Here is a 22,854-nt window from a genome sequence, read left to right on the forward strand (position 1 = left end):
TTAACGGAGGTCGACCGGAAAGAAACTCGGTAGGCATGTTCGACTCATGGCCTTAAAGGTCTGTAAGAATTTTGAAAGAAATCGGCCACTAGTTGGCGCTAACGTGTTTTTTGGCTCTGTAATCCCGTGGGGTTTTACATATCGTTTTACATATCCACAAAATATGCACATTTGATATATCTCCTCATAATGAGCGACTTTGCCTCAAGAACCATTGCTGTCAATCAAATCGTTCATTAATTATTCAGAAATATGTTAAAAACCTACTTTTGGGAACTAGTCTCTGGTTTTTTGCTCAATCTCGATCAAACCACTGCAGTAATAATCTCTGGACGCTCTAGATCAATAATTATCGAAAACAAATTGAATTTTGTCCTTTGGTTAGCTATAATTGGCTCATTTAAAAAAGGGGGCGTGGCCACACATACCCAAAAGCTTATAAAGCCTAAAGAAAAACTTGAAACTTTACGAAAGCTGGTGAAAACATGTGTCAGATGACCGTTAACAAGCATGAAAAGTTTCATGGAGATCGGACCATAGGTGGCGCTATAACAGTTAAAAAAAAGCCTTCAAAAACATATTTCAATTGTACATGAAAGTAAACTGTAAAAAAAAAAGTTTATATATTCCCACATACACTAGTTATTCATATCTAATGATAGATCTCCTCATTGTGAACAACTTTCCCTCTAGGAGCAATGCCATCAATCAAAGTGTTATTTAAATACTCTCAATTATGTTCAAAACCTACTTTTGCAAACTAGTCCTAGGTTTTTCACCCAGTCGGAACCAAACCACTGCAGAAATATTGTCTGGACAGTAAACATCAATAATTATCAAATAAAATTTGAAATGTCAATTTACTTTCGCAATGGGGCCCCAAAACGTTTAAACGTCGCAGGTTAATTTTACGAAAAAGGCTATAACTCGTGAACTAAATGAGATATCTTCACCAAGCTCGGGACTCATGTGTATGAGTACAAACTTTGGTCAAATAAAAAGAAAATGCGCAGATCTGCCACTTGGTGGTGCTATAAGAACGAAAAAACTATAACTGGGTAATCGTTGGTCCGATCGACTTGAAAATTGGTATGCATTGTCTTTGTCTGATGTGCCATAAGCGTCTATGAGGACATTGGCGTATCTCAAAAAACATGGCTGCCATCGGCCAATAAAATTTAAGCACTTATTAGACAAGGTTAATGGAGGTCGATCAAAACGAAACTCGGTGGGCCTGTTCAACTCATGGCCCTAAAGGTCTGTAAGAATTTAGAAAGAAATCGGCCACTAGTTGGCGCTAACAAATTGTTTGGCTCTGTAATCACGTGGTGTTTAAGATATGCCCACAATATGCATATCATTTGATAGATCTCCTTATAATGAGCAACTTTGCCTCAAGAACCATTGCTGTCAATCAAATCGTTCATTAATTATTCAGAAATATGTTTAAAACCTACTTTTGCGAACTAGTCCCTGGTTTTTTGCTCAATCTCGATCAAACCACAGCAGTAATAATCTCTGGACTCTCTAGATCAATAATCATCGAAAAAAATGTTGACTTTTGTCCTTCGGTTACATATAACGGGGTCATTTAGAAAAGGGTGTGGCCAAATTTACCCAAAAGCCTATAAAACCTAAATGAAAACTCAAAACTTCATGAAACTTGGTGGAAACATGTGTCAGACGACTTTTAACAAGTATATAAAGTTTCATGGAGATCGGACCATAGGTGGCTCTATAACAGTTAAAAAGGCCTCAAAAACACAATATTTCTGTATAAAATGACCTCAAATTGTAGATAATGTTCATATATTCATACAAACACACGATCTTCATTAGATTTCCTCATTCTGAGCAACTTTGCCTCCGGGAGTAATGCTGTGCATCAAATCATTCATTAATCATTCATTAAATATTCACAAATATGTTAAAAACCTTTTGCGAACTAGTCCTAGATTTTTTGTTCAATCTCGGTCAAACCATGTCAGTGCCACTTTCTGGACTCTCTAGATTAATAATTAATAATAAAAAAAAAAATTTGTCCTTTGGATAGCTATAACAGGTCATTTAGAAAAGAGAGGCGTGGCTACATATACCCAAAAGCCTATAAAACCTAAACGAAGCTCAAAGGTTTGCAAAACTTGGTGAAAACATGTGTCAGATGACTCTTAACAAGCATGAAAAGTTTCATAGAGATTGGTCCATAGGTGGTGCTATAACAGTGAAAAAAGCCTCAAAAACACAGTATATCAGAATCAGAATCAGAATCAGAATATCTGTAGTAAATGACCTCAAATTGCAATAAAATGTTCATAATATTCACTTATACACTATATCTACATATCATACCATAGATCTTCTCATTCTGATCAACTTTGCCTCTACGATCACTGCTGTTAATCAAACTGTTCTTTAAGTACTTGAGATTATTTTAAAAACATGCTTTTGTCAACTAGCCTTTAGTTTTTAACTCAAAATCAATCAAATCAGTGCAGTACTGTTCTCTACACTCTCTAGGTCAATATTTATCAAAACAATGTTGAACATTTGCATTTGCACAACTATAAACCCGTCATTTTATAATATGCTATTTACATAGTGTACCCAAAGGCCTATTAATACTAAAAGAAAGCCCATGATGCATAATTTAATTCTAGACAAGCATGCAAAATTTAATAGAGATCGTGGGGGGGAAAAAACTATAATAGTTATAAATGTCAAAAACACAGTGTTATATGAGAAATTGCTATTTATAACCACTAGATGGCAGCGGAAGACCACTAATGGGCTTATGAAACACTAAAACAGTACTGTTCATAGCTTTTCTTAAGGAGATTTTATAAAATCACTGTTATGACATTTAAAATCACATTTAATTCAGGTTTACCATTTTGTTCATACAGATATGTCAGTTTTTACAGTTTTGCCATATTATGATCACAGAGAAACCTGAAAATTACCATATAAACTCTTAAAAAGAGAAGACTTGCAAAAAGTATTGTCACCTGTCATTTATTTGAAGTATCTATAGCTGCAACAAAATATGTGTGCATGTATGTCCGTGTATGAGTGTGTGTGTGTGTGTGTGTGTGTGTGTGTGTGTGTAAGCAAGCTTAATGATTATTAATATGATAGTTTAACTATTTCATTTCATTTCTATTTGTGTGTGTGTGTGTGTGTGTGTGTGTGTGTGCCCATTGTCCATTTTAGATGTGTTTCACTGTCAGCTATACATCCAGGCTGGCCTAGACCCTAAAAGCATACCACCCTAGGGCTTAAAATGCTTGAACCCCGGTTATCGCTGCTTGCAGCTATATTTATTATTATCATTATTATTATTATTATTTAAAACAGTTGAGTTCATTTTTTCAGGATTCTTTGATCAAGAAAGATCCAAAGATCAGCATTTATCTGAAATAAAAAGCTTTTGTAACATTAGACATTATACCATTCAAAAGCTTGGAGTCAGTATACTATTTTTATTTTATTTTTAGTTTTTTAGTTTTTTTTTTTTTGGGGGGGGGGGGGGGGGTTATAGAAATGAATACTTTTAATTAACAAGGATGCTTTAAATTGATCAAAAGCGATGATAAAGACATTTATAATATTACAAAAGATTTCTATTTCAGATAAATGCTGTTCTTCTGAACTTTCTATTCATCAAAGAAACCTGAAAAACTTCTACTCAGCTGTTTTCAACATAATAATAATAATCAATGTTTCTTGAGCAGCAAATCAGCATACTAGAATGATTTCTGAAGGAGTAATGATGCAAAAAAAATCTAAATCACAGGAATAAATTACATTGTAAAATACATTCATGTAGAAAACAGTTAATTTAAATAGTAAAAAATATTTTACATTTTTACTGCTTTTGCTGTACTGTGGATCAAATAAATGCAGACTTGGTGAGCAGAAGAGAATTCTTTAAAAAGCATTAAAAAAAACTTACTGTTCAAAAATGTTCTTTTTCAGTTCAGTTCAGCATTCCGTTATTTCAACATCATTCATCAGTTTCTAGTTGTAAACCGTCCATTCTTCATGTTCTTCTGCCCATTTGACTCTTTTCAGATGGAGTCTGAAGATCTGAAGCATGTCTCATCCCTGTTTGTTCTGGTAAAGCTGAAGATCTGATGTTTTCCTCAACTTAATATTTTCAGACACTGCTTTAAAGTATAAAATTCTTTCAAAAACCTTTCGAGCGGTATTGTGTTTCATCGCATACAATCAACTAATAAATATGATATACTGATATAATCTTTGTTATTCCACCAGGTTGCCAAACGCTGACCTTGATGAAGAGTATTTAGAAACAGAACAAATCAAAAAGGCAACAGTGTTTGCAATAGTCAAGATCTTCATGACTTCATGGGAAAGATCGGTGCTGTAAACGACTGGCTCTACGTCTAATGATCGCAATATATTTTATGAGTTTATGGCCCTTAAAGATTGAGCAATAAGTGAGCAGCTGTGATTTTATGGGCTGTGATACTGAAGAGACACAGGCGGTGAGTGAATCAGAACAACCTTTGACCTCAGACTCAAACTCTTCACATGTATTTACAGTTCAGATAGATCAGACATCTGAACAACCATTCATATGGATCATATCTTTATTGTTTATTCCTTTGTATTTACTAAATGGCTTTCCGGGGCATTTATGATGAAGATGTTGGCAGCAGAAAGAGAATGTGAAAGTCTGTATAAACAGAGTACTGGTGATGTAAGACGCACAGATGTGCTCGTCGAATCAACCTCTTAATATTCCTCACTGCCCATGAATGGAGATGCAATGTGAGACACATCGGAAACGACCAGCTACTGCTGCAGCTTCACTTGATTCTTCCTTCAGAAAATGTTTTTGAGATCCTGTGGGACAGACGCATTCCCTTCCTATGATCGGAACAAAGCATATGCTACACCAGAAACCGAAACGAACATTCTCTGATGCTGTCTGGCTGTTTTCACAGACGCATCCAAACGGTACAGACATTCCAGCGATTCTGAGCTAAATCCATTATCCCTGCTGCTTCAGCCCAAACCCAGCAACTGTCTGTCAAAACCACAGGATAGACTCTATAGACAGCGGACAGACGAGCTGTAGATGTTATGTGTGATATTTATCCTGACTCATGAGTCACTTAAATTATTATGTACTGAGTTTCTAGCAGCTGCCTGCTCAAATTACTTAGAGCTGTGCGATACAGCCAAAATCTTTACAATGATAAAAGTAATTTTCAACTACCATAAGGAACACCATCACAATATAGTAATTCTGCCTGAAGTTAGAGACATTACTAATGTAAATTTAAGCCATTCTCTATATTTCTCATCATTGTCAGTTAAATGAATCCTATTTACATTTAGAAAATATAAAATTTACATCAGACTCTTTGATAGCTGGCTATCTTTCACTTTAGACAACCAGCTGTATCCTCATTGATGCAGGCAGATTTTCACCTGTGACAACTGTGTTTTGATTAATGAATTTATAAATACTTAATTAATACTTTTTGTGAGTTGCTTACTCTTGCTTGGGACAAAACCAACCGACCAACCAACCAAAATCTCTTAATCAAACAAAAACAATCTCTTACTGGAATTAATCTCTTACTAGAATAAAACTGACTGATGTTTAATTCTCTTAATCGAACAAAACCAACCAACGTTTAAATCTCCAAATTGAACAAAATTGACTGACATTTAAATCTCATAACAGAACAAAACCAGCCAATATTTAACTTTTTTAATAGAACAAAACTGACCAATATTTAAATCTCTTAACAAAACAAAATAAACCGATATTTAAATATCTTAATAAACAAAACCGACTATTTGACTTTCTTAATAGAACAAAACTGAACAAACATTTAAATTTAAATAAACATTTAAATATTTTAATAGAAAAAACAACCAGTATTTAAATCTCTTAATTGTATAAAACCAACCGATATTTAAATTTCTTAATCATATAAAACCAACCGATATTTGAATTTCTTAATAATATAAAACCAACCGATATTTGAATTTCTTAATAATATAAAACCAACCGATATTTGAATTTCTTAATAATATAAAACCAACCGATATTTAAATTTCTTAATCATATAAAACCAACCGATATTTGAATTTCTTAATCATATAAAACCAACCGATATTTGAATTTCTTAATAATATAAAACCAACCGATATTTAAATTTCTTAATAATATAAAACCAACCGATATTTAAATTTCTTAATCATATAAAACCAACCGATATTTAAATTTCTTAATAATATAAAACCAACCGATATTTGAATTTCTTAATAATAATATAAAACCAACCGATATTTGAATTTCTTAATAATATAAAACCAACCGATGTTTAAATATCTTAATAGAACAAAACCCACCTATATTTAAATATCTTAATAGAACAAAACCAACTGATGTTTAAATTTCTTAATAATATAAAACCAACCGATATTTGAATTTCTTAATAATATAAAACCAACCGATGTTTAAATATCTTAATAGAACAAAACCCACCTATATTTAAATATCTTAATAGAACAAAACCAACTGATGTTTAAATTTCTTAATCATATAAAACCGAGCGATGTTTAAATATCTTAATAGAACAAAACCCACCTATATTTAAATATCTTAACAGAACAAAACCAACTGATGTTTAAATTTCTTAATCATATAAAACCAACTGATATTTAAATTTCTTAATCATATAAAACCAACCGATGTTTAAATATCTTAAAGCTCTTATTATCGTGCAAAGCTGACTGATATTTAAATCTCTTACTAAAACAGGATTGTCATCATAACAGTGTGATTTTCTGTAAAGCTGTGCTACACAAATACACTTGACATGACTTGATCTGCTCGGCCTCATTAATCTCCATCTTTCACAGCTGCTGTTGTTCATCTGACAGTTTTATTCCTGATTGCTCAGCTCTGTTTGGAAAGCATCACCTGAACTAAACCCTGAGTATCATGTTTGTCATCCACAAGCATGAAGCAATATGCATAGATTTTGAAGCTCTCTTTGCTGGAAGGTCAAGCGTTGTGTCAGAGATGAGCATGAGTATGTGTTCCCTGAAGACATGTGCTCCTTCACCCTGTTATCTTCATACATGATGAGAACAGGAGTCCAGACTGAGCCCCGAGGACACGGCGAGGCAAAGAGACCAAATGACAACATCTACAGTCTCAGCTCTTTACTGAAGTGATGGATGATCTACAGCATGTTCAGATGAACAGCTAATAACTGCACGAGTTAGTTGGTGCACGACCGAGAATTCCTGACAAATGACTAAAACTCATAGTTTGATTTCAATTTAAGACTCAAGATGAAGCATATCGTTTAATATTATAGTCAGCATGAAATCAAGATGAACTCTATTTGCATTTTTATTGTTATTTTTAATCAGTTTTAAATACTTTAATTTTAATTTTAGATCGTTTTAGTAATTTTGTTGTTGGTTTTTGTTGTTTTTATTCAATTTAGTTTTTTGTTTTTTTTTTAAATAGGCCTTTATAGTATTTATTAATATTTTGAATAATTGTTTTAAATTTGTCATTTTAATTTGAGTTAGTTTTAGTAATTCAGTTGTGTGTTTTTGACATTTTTAGTAGTAGTGTTTTTTACATACATACAGGTTAGCTCAACGGAAACGTTTTTCATATTTCATTTCTTTCAGTTATCGATTACTTAATTTCAAGTAACAAAAAAAAAAGTGGTTTTATTTTAGCTTCAGTTTTAGTTACCTATAATAACCCTGGAGTGCAGATTGATGCAAATGTCAAGCGTTTGTTTTCTAGTGTATTTCAGATGCACAAAATCTTCATTTTCATCAGTGAAATTTGAGAGTTTGACTAAAAGCTGCTCAGATCAGAATGAGAGCGACTGAGTGTTTGGATCAATGAGACAGTGTTTGTCAGATCACATCATCTAAACTGCCTTTATTTAGTTATGGAATATTTTCCAAAGAAATGAGGAGCAGTGCCATGCAAATTCAAGGAAATGGCATAATTCCTGAAGGACAAATCTCTCGATTCATCAATGTGAGGAAGGATCCAGATCTGATGTCTGGGTGTCAAATTAAACACATGTTTAGTTTCTCTGGGATCTGAATTCAGAGGAACTCAGTGTTTGTTGGAGCTTGACAGCAGCGCCTGCGGCAAAAACCAGAACCCATGCCACTGACTCATCATTTATTAGAAAGTTCCAGGCCCGAGGCTACAGATCCCACCGTCATCTTCAGGTCCACACGCATCCGATCTGAGGGAGTGAAGAAACCAGGTGAGAGTTTCAATGACGCAGTCTATAAATGTCTATAAATCCTGCTTGACAGATATAGAGATTCAAGTCACTTGGCAACTAGAAACACAAGTAAAAAACTGTTAAAGGTGTTATATACAGTATCATAAATGGGTTGAAATCTGAATTTAGAACTATTAAAATCAAGTTTTTAGTAAATTAGATTATTGATCTGAATGAACGTTTGCTAGTGCCACAAACAACTTTGATATGTGTAGAGGTTAAAAACTCTGATCAAACTTCTAACATCAAGTATTAAACTTCAAGGAATAGATCACCGAAAAATGAAAATGTGCTGTAAATGAGTAAATCCACACCACTCCAGTCCATCAGTTAACATCTGGAGAAGACAAAAGATTTACATTTTAGTGCTGTTTTGGACTGTTTTGTCTTGTAATCGCTGCTTGATCTGCAGATTTCTCTCCTGATTCAGACCAGAACACTTTTTCACTGGAGGAAGCGTTATTATGGATTATGGACTCGTATTTGAGTTAAAAACATATTAATGCTGGATTTGTTTCAGCTTTTGTCTTCTCCAGATGTTAACTGATGGACTGGAGTGGTGTGGATTATTGTGATGTTTTTATCAGCTGTTTGGACTCTCATTCTGACGGCACCCATTCACTGCAGAGCATCCATTGCTGAGACACTGATGCAGAGACACATTTCTACAAACCTGATGAAGAAACAAACTCATCCTAATCTTGGACGGCCTGAGGGTGATCGAAACCCTTTTTTTTAAACTCTTCCTTTCAGTGTGTAAATCAATCCTGTGTGACCAGAAGATCACAGAGACTCTTCCACAGGTAAGTGACACTCATGTTTCCTTCAGTAAATGTCAGTGGAGTTGAACCTGATGATATAGTTTTAATCTGAGGATGGTTTTCATCTTTCACAGGCCGAATACAAAGCGTTTGATGGTTTGTTCTCAGCAGATGTCTGATGATCAGATGTTTTCTGGAGCTCTTCATCCTCATCCTCTACTAGTTCATCTGACCTACTTCTGTCACAATTACAATTATAATTAATCAACATGAGCTCACTTCCTATGAGAAATGAAGCATAGAGTGTTTCTCAGGATAGATTAAACGGTTCTGAGCTCCAAGAATCAATCTTATAAACGTGTGATTGTCATTAGATCATGAAATATGACAGAAGGAGTCTGTATCTGATCAGACGCTGCAGGAGCTTTTCTCAAAACAAACTTCACTTCATTCTTCCTTTGCTTTGATGTTTTCTATTGAATGACATTCAGACATTTTAAATGTGTTTTGTGGTCACTATCTGTATCAGTACAGAACAGGAATTACATGCACTGAAAAACTTCTGTTATTTTATATTTATATTTGATCAGGAGACGCAGTGCAGAGATTCTGGAGCGTGTATCTGCTGATCATCCGTTTGTGTTATACTCTAGTGATATTGAACAGGCATACTGAACACACATATCTCTGCGTATCCACTGGAAACACTGACATCAGTCCAGTTCTGTCCAGCCTTCAGAAGGCTTTGTGTTGCTCTGTGCCGCCCACATGTGAGCGTCAGCGGGCCTGTGCAATCACACCGCTCATTTTATAAGCCATGACTGCATCAATATAATATTTGATATGTTTCCTGGGTGTTTACATAGTTACACACACACACACACACACACACACAGAGTATTAGGAACCTTCACACCGGAGAAAAATCATCTTAAAGTACAAACACATTTTGATTTCATGACTCCTTATGATGCACTTAGTCACAAAAGAATACATACATTTGACTGATATGAGGAATAAATCACTGTTATAAACAGGAAATACCATAATGTCTAAAATCAAACATTAAAAGTCCTAATGGAATTTCTGTCATAACAAATGATTTAGAGATCAAACAGAATCCTGCTGAAACGCCTTCCTTATTTAATAAGAAATTAATGACAGTAAAGACATTTATAATGTCACAAACCTTTCTATTTCAAATAAATGCTGTTCTTTTGAACTTTCTATTCATCTGTGAATCCTGAAAAATAAAATGTATCACAGTTTCCACAAAAATATTGAGCAGCACAACTGTTTTCAACATTGATAATAATCAGAAATGTTTGTTGAGCAGTAAATCAGTATATTATTATGATTTCTGAAGATCATGTGACACTGAAGACTGGAGTAATGATGCTGAAAATACAGCTGCAGATCTCAGAAATAAATTACAGTTTAACACATATTCACATAGAAAACAGCTTTTACTTATTATATACCATATATTACTGATTTAACAGTATTTTGGAGTTTAAGAGAATCTTCCTAATTTTTGGCTTGTGTGTGTGTGTGGGGGGGGGGGGTGTTTGTGTGTGTGTGTGTGTGTGTGTGTGCGTGTGCGTGTGCGCGCGCAGCAGATTGTTGGCTGATGGAAAGTTTGCTGTGGAATGCGCAGTTTTTTCTCCTGATGTTGAATATGCGCGTCCTGCTGAACGCTGATTGGTCGAGAGAGCAACTGAAGAATGTGTGAAATGACTTAAATAGCGCAGAAGTCTCATGTGCTCAGAAGAGCAGAACATCTCCAACACACACACATACACACACACTCACAGTCAAAGATACAAGGGAATTTCTGCAAAGCGTCTTCACTATAAGAGCGTCTCTCTTCAGGTGAGTGTTTCTTTTCAGACGGGTTTTCACATGTAGCTGCAGACAGATGTGTGATGTGATGTGATGTGATGTGATGTGATGTGATTTCAGGGGAATCATGACTCTGAGAGGACTCGTTTTGTGCCTCTTGTTGTGGAGTTCCGTCAGCAGCAGACGCGTAGGTGAGGAGAAACTTTCATTGATTCAAATCAAAGGGTGATGGGGCTTTCTCAGTGGCTGCTATACTCTTCCGATGCATATTAAATCTGAGCCGGTCTCATGAAAATAGTATGCTAAATACAAACAGAAAATCGTGCTATTGATACGCAGAAATTGACTTTGGCGTGCATATGATACGCACGTGTTTGAAGTGCATATAATACGCAGTTTTCGCCTGCATATGCACGCCAAAGTCAATTTCTGCGTATAAGTAGTAGGCTATACGCCAAATCAAAACATAAACTCGTGCTATTGATGAGATCGGGTTGGATATATTCGTACGCGCTCACATTCGTTTTCTCTCGGAATCCGCAGAAATGCCGGATGATGACACCGTGTTTGACCTGTTCGAGCTCACTCATGTCCACAAGAAGCATCACGGGGTGAGTTTAGTGAAGGGACCCGATCCAAACAGCCCCGCGTACAAGATCCTGAACCCGAACCTGATCCCCTCAGTGCCCGAGCTCTCCTTCAGGGACCTGATCTACTCCATCCAGAGCGAGAGAGGCTTCATCTTCACCGCCAACCTCAAGCAAGCCAAGCGCACCAGGGGCAGCCTGGTCTCCGTGGAGAGGGCAGACGGCACCGGATCCGTCTTCGAGATCATCTCCAACGGAAAAGCCAACACCGTGGATCTGGTGTACTGGACCGCGAGCGGACAGCACGTGGTGTCCATTGAGGACGTGAACGTGGCGAACGGACACTGGAAGAACATCACGGTGTTTGTGCAGGAGGATCGAGCTCAGGTTCATGTGGGCTGCGAGGAGATCAACACTCAAGAGCTCGATGCTCCGATCCAGCAGATCCTGAGTCAGGAGAGCGCGGACATCGCGAGTCTGAGGATCGCCAAAGGAGCCGCCAAATCCGATCGCTTCATGGTAAGAATCTGGGCTTTGAGCATGTATATGATGTATCAGATATGCGTAATTATAGTCATCTGTGATATTATCGTGTTATCCGTTGTATTATATTTCAATTTGATGCATGTTTTCTTCCTCTGACGAAACGCGTAAAGACGCGGTTAATGCGCGCAAAGCGCTTCGCCTTCAGCGAATGGTTTTGTTCTACAGTCTCCGCCTGAATGTTCCATGTAATAGTATCTGTTGGAACAGTGTTCGGTTTCTTCTGCCAGTCTCAGTTTTGACCATTATCCCGTTTTCCAGGGAGTTCTCCAGAACGTGAGGTTTGTTTTTGGAACGACGCTGGACACGATTTTACGCAATAAAGGATGCGAGAGCTGTGAGTGCTTAATAGAGCATACCTTTTTATATTCTTAAATGCACAAAAAATAAAATGTAATTAAATAAATATAGCATGTGTGTGAACCTGGACCACAAAACCAGTCATAAGGGTAATGTTTTTAAATTTTCTGAATAAATAATATTTCCATTGATGTATGGTTTGTTAGGATAGGACAATATTTGCCTGAGATACAACTATTTGAAAATCTGGAATCTGAGGGTGCAAAAAAACCTAAATATTGAGAAAATCTCCTTTAAAGTTGTCCAAATGAAGTTCTTAGCAATGCATATTACTAATCAAAAATTAAGTTTTGATATATTTACGGTAGGAAATTTACTAAATATCTGCATGGAACATGATCTTTACTTAATATCCTAATGATTTTTGTCATAAAAGAAAAATGTACAATATTGATCCATACAATGTATTGTTGGCTATTGCTACAAATATACCTGTGTTACTCATGACTGCTTTTGTGCTCCACGGTCACATATATATAAAACATAGATGTTATATTAAAGCTCATGTGTTCTCAAAACAGCAGCTTTCATCACTGATGTCATGACCTGGGAAAACCCCGTGAACGGATCCAGTCCAGCCATCCGCACTGATTACACCGGACACAAGTCTAAAGGTCAGATGACCGTCATGTGCTTGTAATGTGTCTGGGGTCTCATCATGAACTTGTGAAGTTAACGTCAGAATCCTGTTCCTCTTCAGATCTGCAGGACATCTGCGGTTTCTCCTGCAACGATCTGTCCAGCATGTTTAAGGAGCTCAAGGGACTCGGCATGGTGGTGAAGCAATTGTCAAACGAGCTCCGCCAAGTGGTGAGGATCACAACCAGCTGTCTGTCTGATGTTCATACATACATGTGTCTCTCCGCCCTTTTTCTCTTCTAATGCCAAACAGTTGTTCCTCAGCCACTTCTCTCAAAGTTGTTTCTAATGACAGTCCCTCTGTTCTTCTTCTGGCTTTCAGACAGCAGACAACAACTTAATCATGACTCAGATTAAAATCCACGAAGGGGTTTGTCTGCATAACGGCATCGTTTACAGAGACAAAGACGAGTGGACGGTGGACAGCTGCACACACTGCACTTGTCAGGTATGGGTCTTCTTACTGATGCAAAAATGTAAAGTGTGCTATACTGGTCAGGCACTTGTTTTATGTGGGTAGCTGGCGGTTAAATTAGTCAAAATCCCTGGTCTTGGTGTTGGAGAAGGAAAAAAGGTGCAGTCTCTTCCTCTCTCAATCCATTCTGTGTCTCTGTTTCACTGCACTCATGCACCTCAGCGGCCGGGATTCAGGAATGTTTTAATTGGTGAGTGATTCCCGCTGTCTCTGGTTTCCGGTGAGACCAGCATCTGCGTGTGTGTTAGTGTGTGTGCGGTTGTGTCCGCTGACTCAGTATGTCTTCTCCACCCTCATGCTGGCCACATTAAAACACTTTGTTAGTCCGGTCAGATGTATTCCCCTGAGTTTATATCACCGCAAGATTTTCCTGCCAAAGCCAAGGGTCACTTTTTATTGCCAGCAGAGAGGCGTTTATTTCTCATCCATTATGTGCAGCTGTTGGGATCGTGCGATTAAACTTGCTTCAAATATTTTATTCGCAGAACTCCGCCACTGTGTGCCGTGAAATATCCTGTCCTCTCATGCCCTGCGCCAACGCCACCGTCCCCGACGGCGAATGCTGCCCGCGCTGCGGAACACGTAAGTCAAGTTTCACAATTCATTATGTAGGGCATCATTCATCCACATTTAGAGATATGTGACCTGTGCTGGCAAAACCAGTCACAATGAGCACATTTTCAAAAATGTGTTATTTTTATTTTTAGATTCTCCATTAAAAGGCCTTCAAAATGATTGGAATTGGACAAAAAAATACTGAGTGACGCCCGTTTGAAGTCGATAGAGTCAGCAAAGTCCATTTTGAGAAAATCGAGTTAAGCTTTCTAAAGTTCCAAAGCAAAAAACACTGAGCAACATTGCATCTTTTCCTCCAATTCTTTACTTAATAATCATTACTAATCACAATATAGCTATTTTATTTTATCTTTGTTATAAATAAGAAAAGATGCAAAAAAGAACAAGTATAAGAAAGAAACAAGTGTAGTGTATTACTCTTTTCATTTTACATGAACAAAGCATTCAAGTAAGAAAAACAAATAATCAAATGTAAAAATCTATTTAGTGTGTTCATTACAAAATAAATTGATTATTAAAACTACAAAAGCAGTGTAATCAAGAGCAGCATGTGAATACCTTTTCTTTTATTGTTAGATTAACATTAATGAGACAGATGGCTTATTTATGAATACATACTGTAAGGCACAGATATAATATGTTACACATCCAATGTTTTTCCCCAAAAGTTCACTTAAGACATAACAGATTATGTTTGCGTGAATACTTAAATACTGTGTATATGTGTATATTTATCGTGATCAGATGTCAGTCAGTGCGAGAAGCGAGCGGAGAAAAGGTACTCCTCTCAGAAAACATACAAATAAAGATAATTATAGATGTTTAATTACTATTTGGAGCATTGGGATTGCTAGACCAGGGCTTAATGAACAAATTTTCGTGAAAACCTCAAAATCAAAATTTTTCACTTTTTTTTGGCTGAAAATTAGCCCAATGCGCATTTACACTCATTTTGCCAGCATGGCTCATATATTTCCTCTGATTGTTTTCTTCAAGCGAACGATGCGGGAGTGGACGGCTGGTCGCCCTGGTCCGAATGGACACACTGTTCGGTGACCTGCGGCCGAGGCATTCAGCAGCGCGGACGCTCCTGCGACCGAATCAACAGCAACTGTGACGGCACGTCTGTCCAGACGAGAGATTGCTACACGCAAGAATGCGACAAACGCTGTGAGTTCAACTGTATCCGCCGCTTGGATCATGTTTGGATCCTCATGCACGTGGTTAATGCTTATTTCTGTCTTCATGCAGTCAAGCAGGATGGCGGCTGGAGCCATTGGTCCCCCTGGTCTTCCTGCTCGGTGACGTGTGGTGAAGGTGTCATCACTCGCATCCGGTTATGTAACTCCCCTACACCTCAGATGGGCGGGAAAGACTGCGAGGGAGATGGTCGTCAGAACGAACCGTGCCAGAAGGACCCGTGCCCAGGTGAGTGTTTGCACCTGTTGAAGTGTTTGCAGAATACAACCTGAAAACCCCAATGACCCTGCGTTTCTTTCGGTGTCTCAGTGAATGGAGGTTGGGGACCCTGGTCACCATGGGACTCTTGCTCCATCACATGTGGTGGAGGACTGCAGCGCAGACACCGACTGTGTAACAGCCCCGCTCCTAAATATGGTGGAAAAGAATGTATGGGTGACTCCAAAGGCACCCGTTTGTGCAACGTCCAGTCATGTCCAGTTGGTAAGACATAACATGCTTCATTATCCGGGTTTCCCTCAAAAACTGTGAATCTAACTTATGCGCAAATTGTAATATCGCATAAAACATTTGCAAATAAGCAACCAACGACGAGTCAAAGAGAACAAAATAGTGATATTTAGTGCCAGTTTATCAGGAAGTGACTAAGTAGGAGAAGCCACTGAATATAATAATTTTCATATAATAATAATTAATTCTTGTAAACACAGTAAATGCAGTCATTGCTTTCAGAGGTAGTGTAAAACAGTTCTGGGAGGCAATTTATACAGAAATACTTTGACAGACTTTGCTCAGGCATTTAAGAATGTCCGTCATAACATTTCAGATGATGTGCAACAAAGTCGGTCTGCTGGTTAGCCAGGATTTGCTGTCCCGTCGTGCAAAGTCACATGACTTTTGATGCACGTGGAGGAATTTATTTGGTAAATGTGTTTTCATCTCCCATTATTTGCATTAACCCTTTTTCGCACAAGTCAAAAGCCTCCTCAAGCGAGCATAAAATGTTTTTTGCGGATTAAGGGATGCTTTTAAAGATATATTTTTGGTGTTTATTGCCGTTTTTATTAGGACAGAACAGTAATTTAGACAGGAATTGGAGAGAGAGGGGGACAGGATCGGGAAAGGTCCATGAGATGGGACTCAAACTCGGGACGCCCGAAGCACAACAGCTCTATATGTAGAGAATTAAGGGATTTTTAATCAAAATTTGGCATTTCCATCACTCATTTCTGATGTGATACTTCAAACAAAATGTGCATAAAAACAGGCTGATGGAAACATAGCTATTGATAAGGATCAAGCTGAAAATTCTTGTCATAGGACATCAAAATAAGTTTTGTACTATCATGAACAGATGGATGCCTGTCTAACCCGTGCTTCGCCGGCACCAAATGCACCAGCTTCCCCGATGGCTCCTGGAAGTGCGGTGAGTGTCCGGTTGGATACACTGGGGATGGAGTCAACTGTCAAGACATTGATGAGGTGAGGTGTCATGCTAATGAGATAGACACCTCTAAATGAAGATACTGGTGTTTCTAAATATTCTTAATTTTGGCATCTGCAGTGCAAAGAAGTTCCTGATGCCTGTTTCGTGCTCAATGGAGTCCATCAGTGTGTGAATACAGAACCAGGCTACAACTGCCTGCCCTGCCCTCCACGCTACTCTGGACAGCAGCCCTTCGGCAGTGGAACAGAGCAGGCCATTGCCAACAAACAGGTTAGACTAGTCTAAAGAACAGTGTTAATGATGGGAAGGGCAGGTTCTTTCTCCTTCCATGAAGTGCTAACCAACATAAAATCGATCTATTCACAGATCTGCACACCTAGAAACCCATGTGAGGACGGCAGCCATGGCTGCAATAAGAATGCCAACTGCATCTACCTGGGCATCTTCTCTGACATCATGTACCGCTGTGAATGTAAACCAGGCTACGCTGGGAATGGTTACATCTGTGGAGGGGACTCTGACCTTGACGGCTGGCCAAACACGGACCTCCACTGTGTTGAAAACGCCACCTACCACTGCAAGAAGGTATGTGACCATTTCCTCACCATATCCCATTATACAAGGTTACAGAATCTTCATCAAAACATGTCATTTTTAGGACAACTGTCCTGACCTTCCCAACTCTGGTCAAGAAGACTATGACAAAGATGGAACTGGAGATGCTTGTGACAATGATGATGACAATGATGGGATCCCTGATGACGGGGTAAGTCGTAAACACATTGTTTTTCTGCAAGAGAATTTAGAGATGACTGTCATAGCATGCTACTGTCTAAAAAAGAAAGAAGTCAGAAGTCAGAAAGAGCTTTATTGCCAAGTATGTTTGCACATACAAGGAATTTGTTTTAGTGTCCCAAGCTTCCAGTACACAGAGACAACAACAACACAGACAATAAAAAGTAAGATGAGAATAAAAATATGTGTAAATATAAATATAAAAATAAATTGAAAAATAAAATAAATTGTATGTACAGGTGTGCTATAGATAGAATAGAATAAGATGTAGGGATGTCCTAGGATGTAAGATGGTAATGTATCAACTAAATATGAGGTTATTAAAAAAAGAACAGAGTGAACAAAAGAGAGCGAGAGACAGCGGAACTTTGCCAGTAGCAAATAAATAAAGCATTTGTGATGGCTTCCATCCAGCAGTTCTGGATTTCTTGGTTTAACATCCATAATTCAAATCATACACTTGGAAAAAATCTGACTGGGCAAACAAACAGTAAGAGTCTTGCAGCCAAACGGTGCATTGCAGCACAGCTGCATCCCGAACAGTCACGTCCATGGCATATCGCTTCAGACATTAATTTTGTTTAGTGCTTCTCTATGATGTGTGCGTGTATTTAGAAATTTCGATCGGTGAGGTAAAGAACGTCTCCAGATGTTTTCTGTCTTTCTGGTTTCATCACTGACTTGGCTGGATGTTCTTGTTTTGAACCAGGACAATTGCCCGTTTACCTTTAACCCAAGACAGTACGACCACGACCGCGATCAAGTTGGTGACCGATGCGATAACTGTCCATACGACAGTAATCCAGAACAGACAGACACTGACAACAACGGTGAGGGTGATGCGTGTGCCATCGACATCGATGGTGATGGTAAGTCTTTCATCATGTAACCCGACCAACACAAAGAACACAGGAACCATTGTAAGTAGTGAGTATTGGAATTTATTTGTCTAGGCATCCTGAACGAGAAGGACAACTGTCCATATGTGTACAACACTGACCAGAGAGACAGTGACCGAGATGGAGTCGGTGACCACTGTGACAACTGCCCACTGGAGCACAACCCTGACCAGGTGAGATGCTTGAACTTGCTTTAAGACACCAGTGTGCAACTATGAACAGCAGAGGGTGAAGGCTTTGCAATAATCCATGTGATTTCACAGATTGACTCTGACTCTGACAACATTGGAGACAAGTGTGACAACAACCAGGACATCGATGAGGATGGCCATCAGAACAACCTTGACAACTGTCCGTACATCCCCAACGCCAACCAGGTCGACCACGACAAGGACGGCAAAGGAGACGCCTGCGATCACGACGACGACAATGATGGCGTGCCTGATGACAAAGACAACTGCCGACTCGCCTTCAACCCAGATCAACTGGATTCGGACGGTGAGTCCAACGCGCCAGTGCTGATTTTCGTCCATTTTATGTGAAATTTTATTTGTGCAATTGTAAACTTCCACATGCTGAATTTTTGTCTCTTTTCTCCTGCCCAGGAGACGGGCGAGGGGACATCTGCAAGGACGACTTTGACGTTGATAACGTGCCGGATATTTACGATGTTTGCCCGGAGAACTTTGGCATCAGTGAAACAGACTTCCGCAGGTTCCAAATGGTCCCTCTCGATCCCACGGGAACTTCCCAAATCGACCCCAACTGGGTCGTCCGTCACCAGGGCAAAGAACTTCTGCAGACCGTCAACTGTGATCCTGGCATTGCTGTTGGTAAGTGGTTGAGAGATATCAGCTCATGATAAACACATTCATCTACATACAAATATTAATCTTCTTCTTGTTGTCCCTCAGGTTATGATGAATTCAATGCCGTGGACTTTAGCGGCACATTCTTCATCAACACAGACCGTGATGACGACTACGCCGGCTTTGTGTTTGGCTACCAATCCAGCTCACGTTTCTATGTGGTGATGTGGAAACAGATCACACAGACCTACTGGTCTCATACACCCACTAAAGCACAGGGTTACTCTGGACTGTCCATTAAAGTAGTGAACTCGACCACAGGACCGGGAGAACACCTCAGGAATGCTTTGTGGCACACTGGAGACACCGAGGGACAAGTATGTATTGTTCTCAAGCTGTCATGAGAACATTCAATTGAGTTTGGTGTTTGAAATGTCCTGCTCACCTTATTTTGGACCATTTGCAGGTGCGTACTCTGTGGCATGATCCCAAGAACATTGGCTGGAAGGATTACACCGCCTACAGATGGCAACTGATCCACAGACCCAATACCGGACACATCAGGTAAATGTGGAAGCCAGTTTAGATCAGGGGTGCCCAATCCCGTTCCTGGAGCTCTAATTTTCTCAGTTAAGCTTCATCAACCACAACTGAACCAGCTATTTAAGAGCTTGAGGACCACTTGATAATTGCACACAGGTGTGATGGAGCAGGGTTGGAACTGAACTCTGCAGGTTAACTGGATCTCCAGGAACAGCATTGGGCAGCCTTAACTTAGATCAGGGGTGTCCAAACTTGGCCCTGGAGGGCCGGTGTCCTGCAGAGTTTAGCTCCAACCCTAATCAAACACACATAATTGAAACTTCCAGGCAGGTGTGTTGAGGCAAGTTGGAGCTAAACTCTGCAGGACCCTCCAGGACCGTTTGGACACCCCTGACTTCGTTCAACCATTTTGTCTTAGTTACTAAACAGCTAGAATGGAAAAGCAGCTTCACTCACTCCTGTTCTTTTGATTGATCTTTAGAGTCATTATGTATGAAGGCAAGAAAGTCTTGGCTGATTCAGGAAGCATCTATGACAAGACATATGCCGGAGGAAGACTTGGCCTCTTTGTCTTCTCTCAAGAGATGGTTTACTTCTCAGACCTCAAATACGAATGCCGAGGTAACACTTTGAATGGTTTTGAACAATATTTCTCTCTGTAGCTGTCTTATTGTTCTGGAAAGCTCACAAGTGTTTGTTTGACTCTCTTGCAGATGCATCTTAACGGCCCCATCAGCATTTTCCTTAAGGATGTGCCCGTTATCTGTTCTTTTATGTCGTTTTAAATGTGTTCTGTGTTATAAAACTCTTCTGTGGTGGGATCGAGGATCCAAACGTGGAGGCCAAAAACTTTCCATCCAAACAAGGACCACAGGAGCAGGTCGAGCATGAAGACCCATCAATACTTTCATCTCATTGATCTCCTCCACTCTCAGCTTGTTTCTTATCATACAATTGGTAAAGAGATGTTCTTCTGTAACATCACCTCAGATTTGCTGTGGACTATGATCATGACAAAGGAGCCACTTATGAACTGAAGAAAAAGCTTCCCCTCGATTCTGTTGGGTTCGAGATCTCACAGGAGGAACTGTTGAGAAGTGACGTACAGGATGGACTGTCTGTTTGACTTCGTGAAAGTGTGTTCTTCAGCGTGGATGTTTGCCATTGAGATATCCAGATCTTCAGGACTCATTGATTCAAGCTAGTTTTTCCATAAGTTATGAGTTACCCATTGATCCCCCCCCCCCCCCCCCCCAATTCAGCTGTCTTGATGTCTGCTTTTGATCAGACTCAGTCATCGATGTTGACAACCCAAGAGTCTTAATTTCACTGTTTATAGAGTGGAGTGCTTCTCAGGGCTAGAAGGACCTTTGTGATTTGCCACTTAAGGAGGAAGTTAATGTCTTTGATTAATACACAGATGTCCTGATGAACCTTTATAATCATTCACACACTCAAGAGTTTTTTTTGGCTCTAAGCAAGCAGAAATGAAAAAGGTAGTTGAGATGTTACAGAGGGATAATAGGCACACTTGTTTAATTTATTTATTGTGTTGAGAGGAGCTGGATGCATGAGAACTCATCTCAGTGCCACATATTACTGAAACAAACAAAGAACAACTGGAGCGTTCCCTCTCGTCCAGGAGAAACAGACTGGGGTGAATGAATGGTGAACAAAATATGATGTAAACGTACAAATATTACCTCACTGTTGTATTATTGAACTCAACAAAAATTGCAAATTATATTTGTGCCATTTATAATTAAGTTCTATTTTGTTTTAGAGCTACTGTATGTAGTAAAACATTAATTCTGTAAATAATGAAAGAAAAAGAAACTTTTTTATGAGAGGCCCCAGTAGAACATGAATGGAAAGTTGTTAATATAAATAGTGCCTAATTAATGAATGATGTCTTTTAAAAAAAAAAATAATAAGTTATTGGTAAAGTTTTTTTTTCTGTTTTAAAGACTTGTGTAGATATATGCTATTTAATATAATTTATGAGGAACTGTAACCTGACATTGGAAGTGTTTGTATAAACTGTTTGCACACTGACCTTTCTTAGTTTTTTTATGTTTAAGGATGCTTCAGTGTCAGTATTGTTACTAGTTTTACACAATATTGTTGTTTAATTCTTATCAATCCTTTTGTAAAATCAAAGAACAATAAATACTTTTGAGTAAAAAATGACAATGAAATGCTTTTGTTTGTAGTAGCTCCATAATCTGCTTAAATGACGTCTTCCCTTGACATGCACTGTGCTCAGTATGAAAATAGTTAGCTGGCCTGATTTCTAAAAAAAAGTTTACACAATAAATCTCAAAGAAATCCAGTCCATAAATAAGAAGTTGTCTCTTAAGTAGACATTTTAATTGTGCAGTCTGTGGTTTGGTTTATGGTTAAAATGACTCACGGTTACTGTAACAATAAAAGCTCATTTGGTCAAAAGAGCATTTTAAAGAAGCCCTGTATTTTCTCACGTTCTTTCACATGAAATCAGGATCTTTTATCAGCAAACACTCAGCTCACCTTCAAGGTCAGGAATGCTGGGAATGCTGGAGTCGCTGTAACACGTCCAAACGAACATGACACCACATGGACGATTAGAAACCATGTCATGCTTTACACTCAATAATCTACAGTTTGTGAAGACAATGGGAGCTGTTTTTGATTTAGCTCTGCACATTGATTTTCTACACTACTGTTCAAAACTTTGGGGTCGTATGACTTAATATTTTTGAAAGAAATCTCTTCTGTTCACCAAGGCTGCATTTATTTGATCAAAAATACAGTAAAAACTGACAGTAAAATATTATCATTTCAAATAGCTGTTTTCTATGTAAATCTGTTAAAATGCCATTTATTTCTGTGATGTGCAGCTGTATTTTCAGCATCATTACTGCAGTCTTCAGTGTCACATGATCTTCAGAAATCATAATAATATACTGATTTACTGATCAACAAACATTTCTGATTATTATCAATGTTGAAAACGGTTGTGCTGCACAACATTTCTGTGGAAACCGTGATACATTTTATTTTTCAGGATTCTTTGAAGCA

At 38.4% G+C, this 22,854-nt stretch overlaps 1 protein-coding gene across 1 annotated transcript; it reads left to right on the forward strand.

The window, feature by feature from the left end:
- Positions 1–10,852: 10,852 nt before the first annotated feature.
- On the forward strand, positions 10,853–21,975 carry LOC306885980 (thrombospondin-1-like). Its single transcript, XM_079442819.1, has 23 exons — positions 10,853–10,951; positions 11,042–11,112; positions 11,465–12,027; positions 12,313–12,388; positions 12,933–13,025; positions 13,112–13,221; positions 13,373–13,498; positions 14,011–14,107; positions 15,098–15,271; positions 15,353–15,529; positions 15,611–15,784; positions 16,656–16,783; positions 16,866–17,018; positions 17,115–17,333; positions 17,407–17,514; positions 18,253–18,412; positions 18,497–18,615; positions 18,706–18,940; positions 19,048–19,275; positions 19,357–19,628; positions 19,718–19,815; positions 20,276–20,415; positions 20,508–21,975. The coding sequence occupies exons 2-23, from the start codon at positions 11,049–11,051 to the stop codon at positions 20,516–20,518; spliced, it is 3,525 nt and encodes a 1,174-aa protein (XP_079298945.1). The 5' UTR covers positions 10,853–10,951; positions 11,042–11,048; the 3' UTR covers positions 20,519–21,975.
- Positions 21,976–22,854: the final 879 nt, after the last annotated feature.

The sequence above is a fragment of the Barbus barbus genome (genome assembly GCF_936440315.1).
Source record: "Barbus barbus genome assembly, chromosome: 20".
Classification (NCBI taxonomy): Eukaryota; Metazoa; Chordata; class Actinopteri; order Cypriniformes; family Cyprinidae; genus Barbus; species Barbus barbus.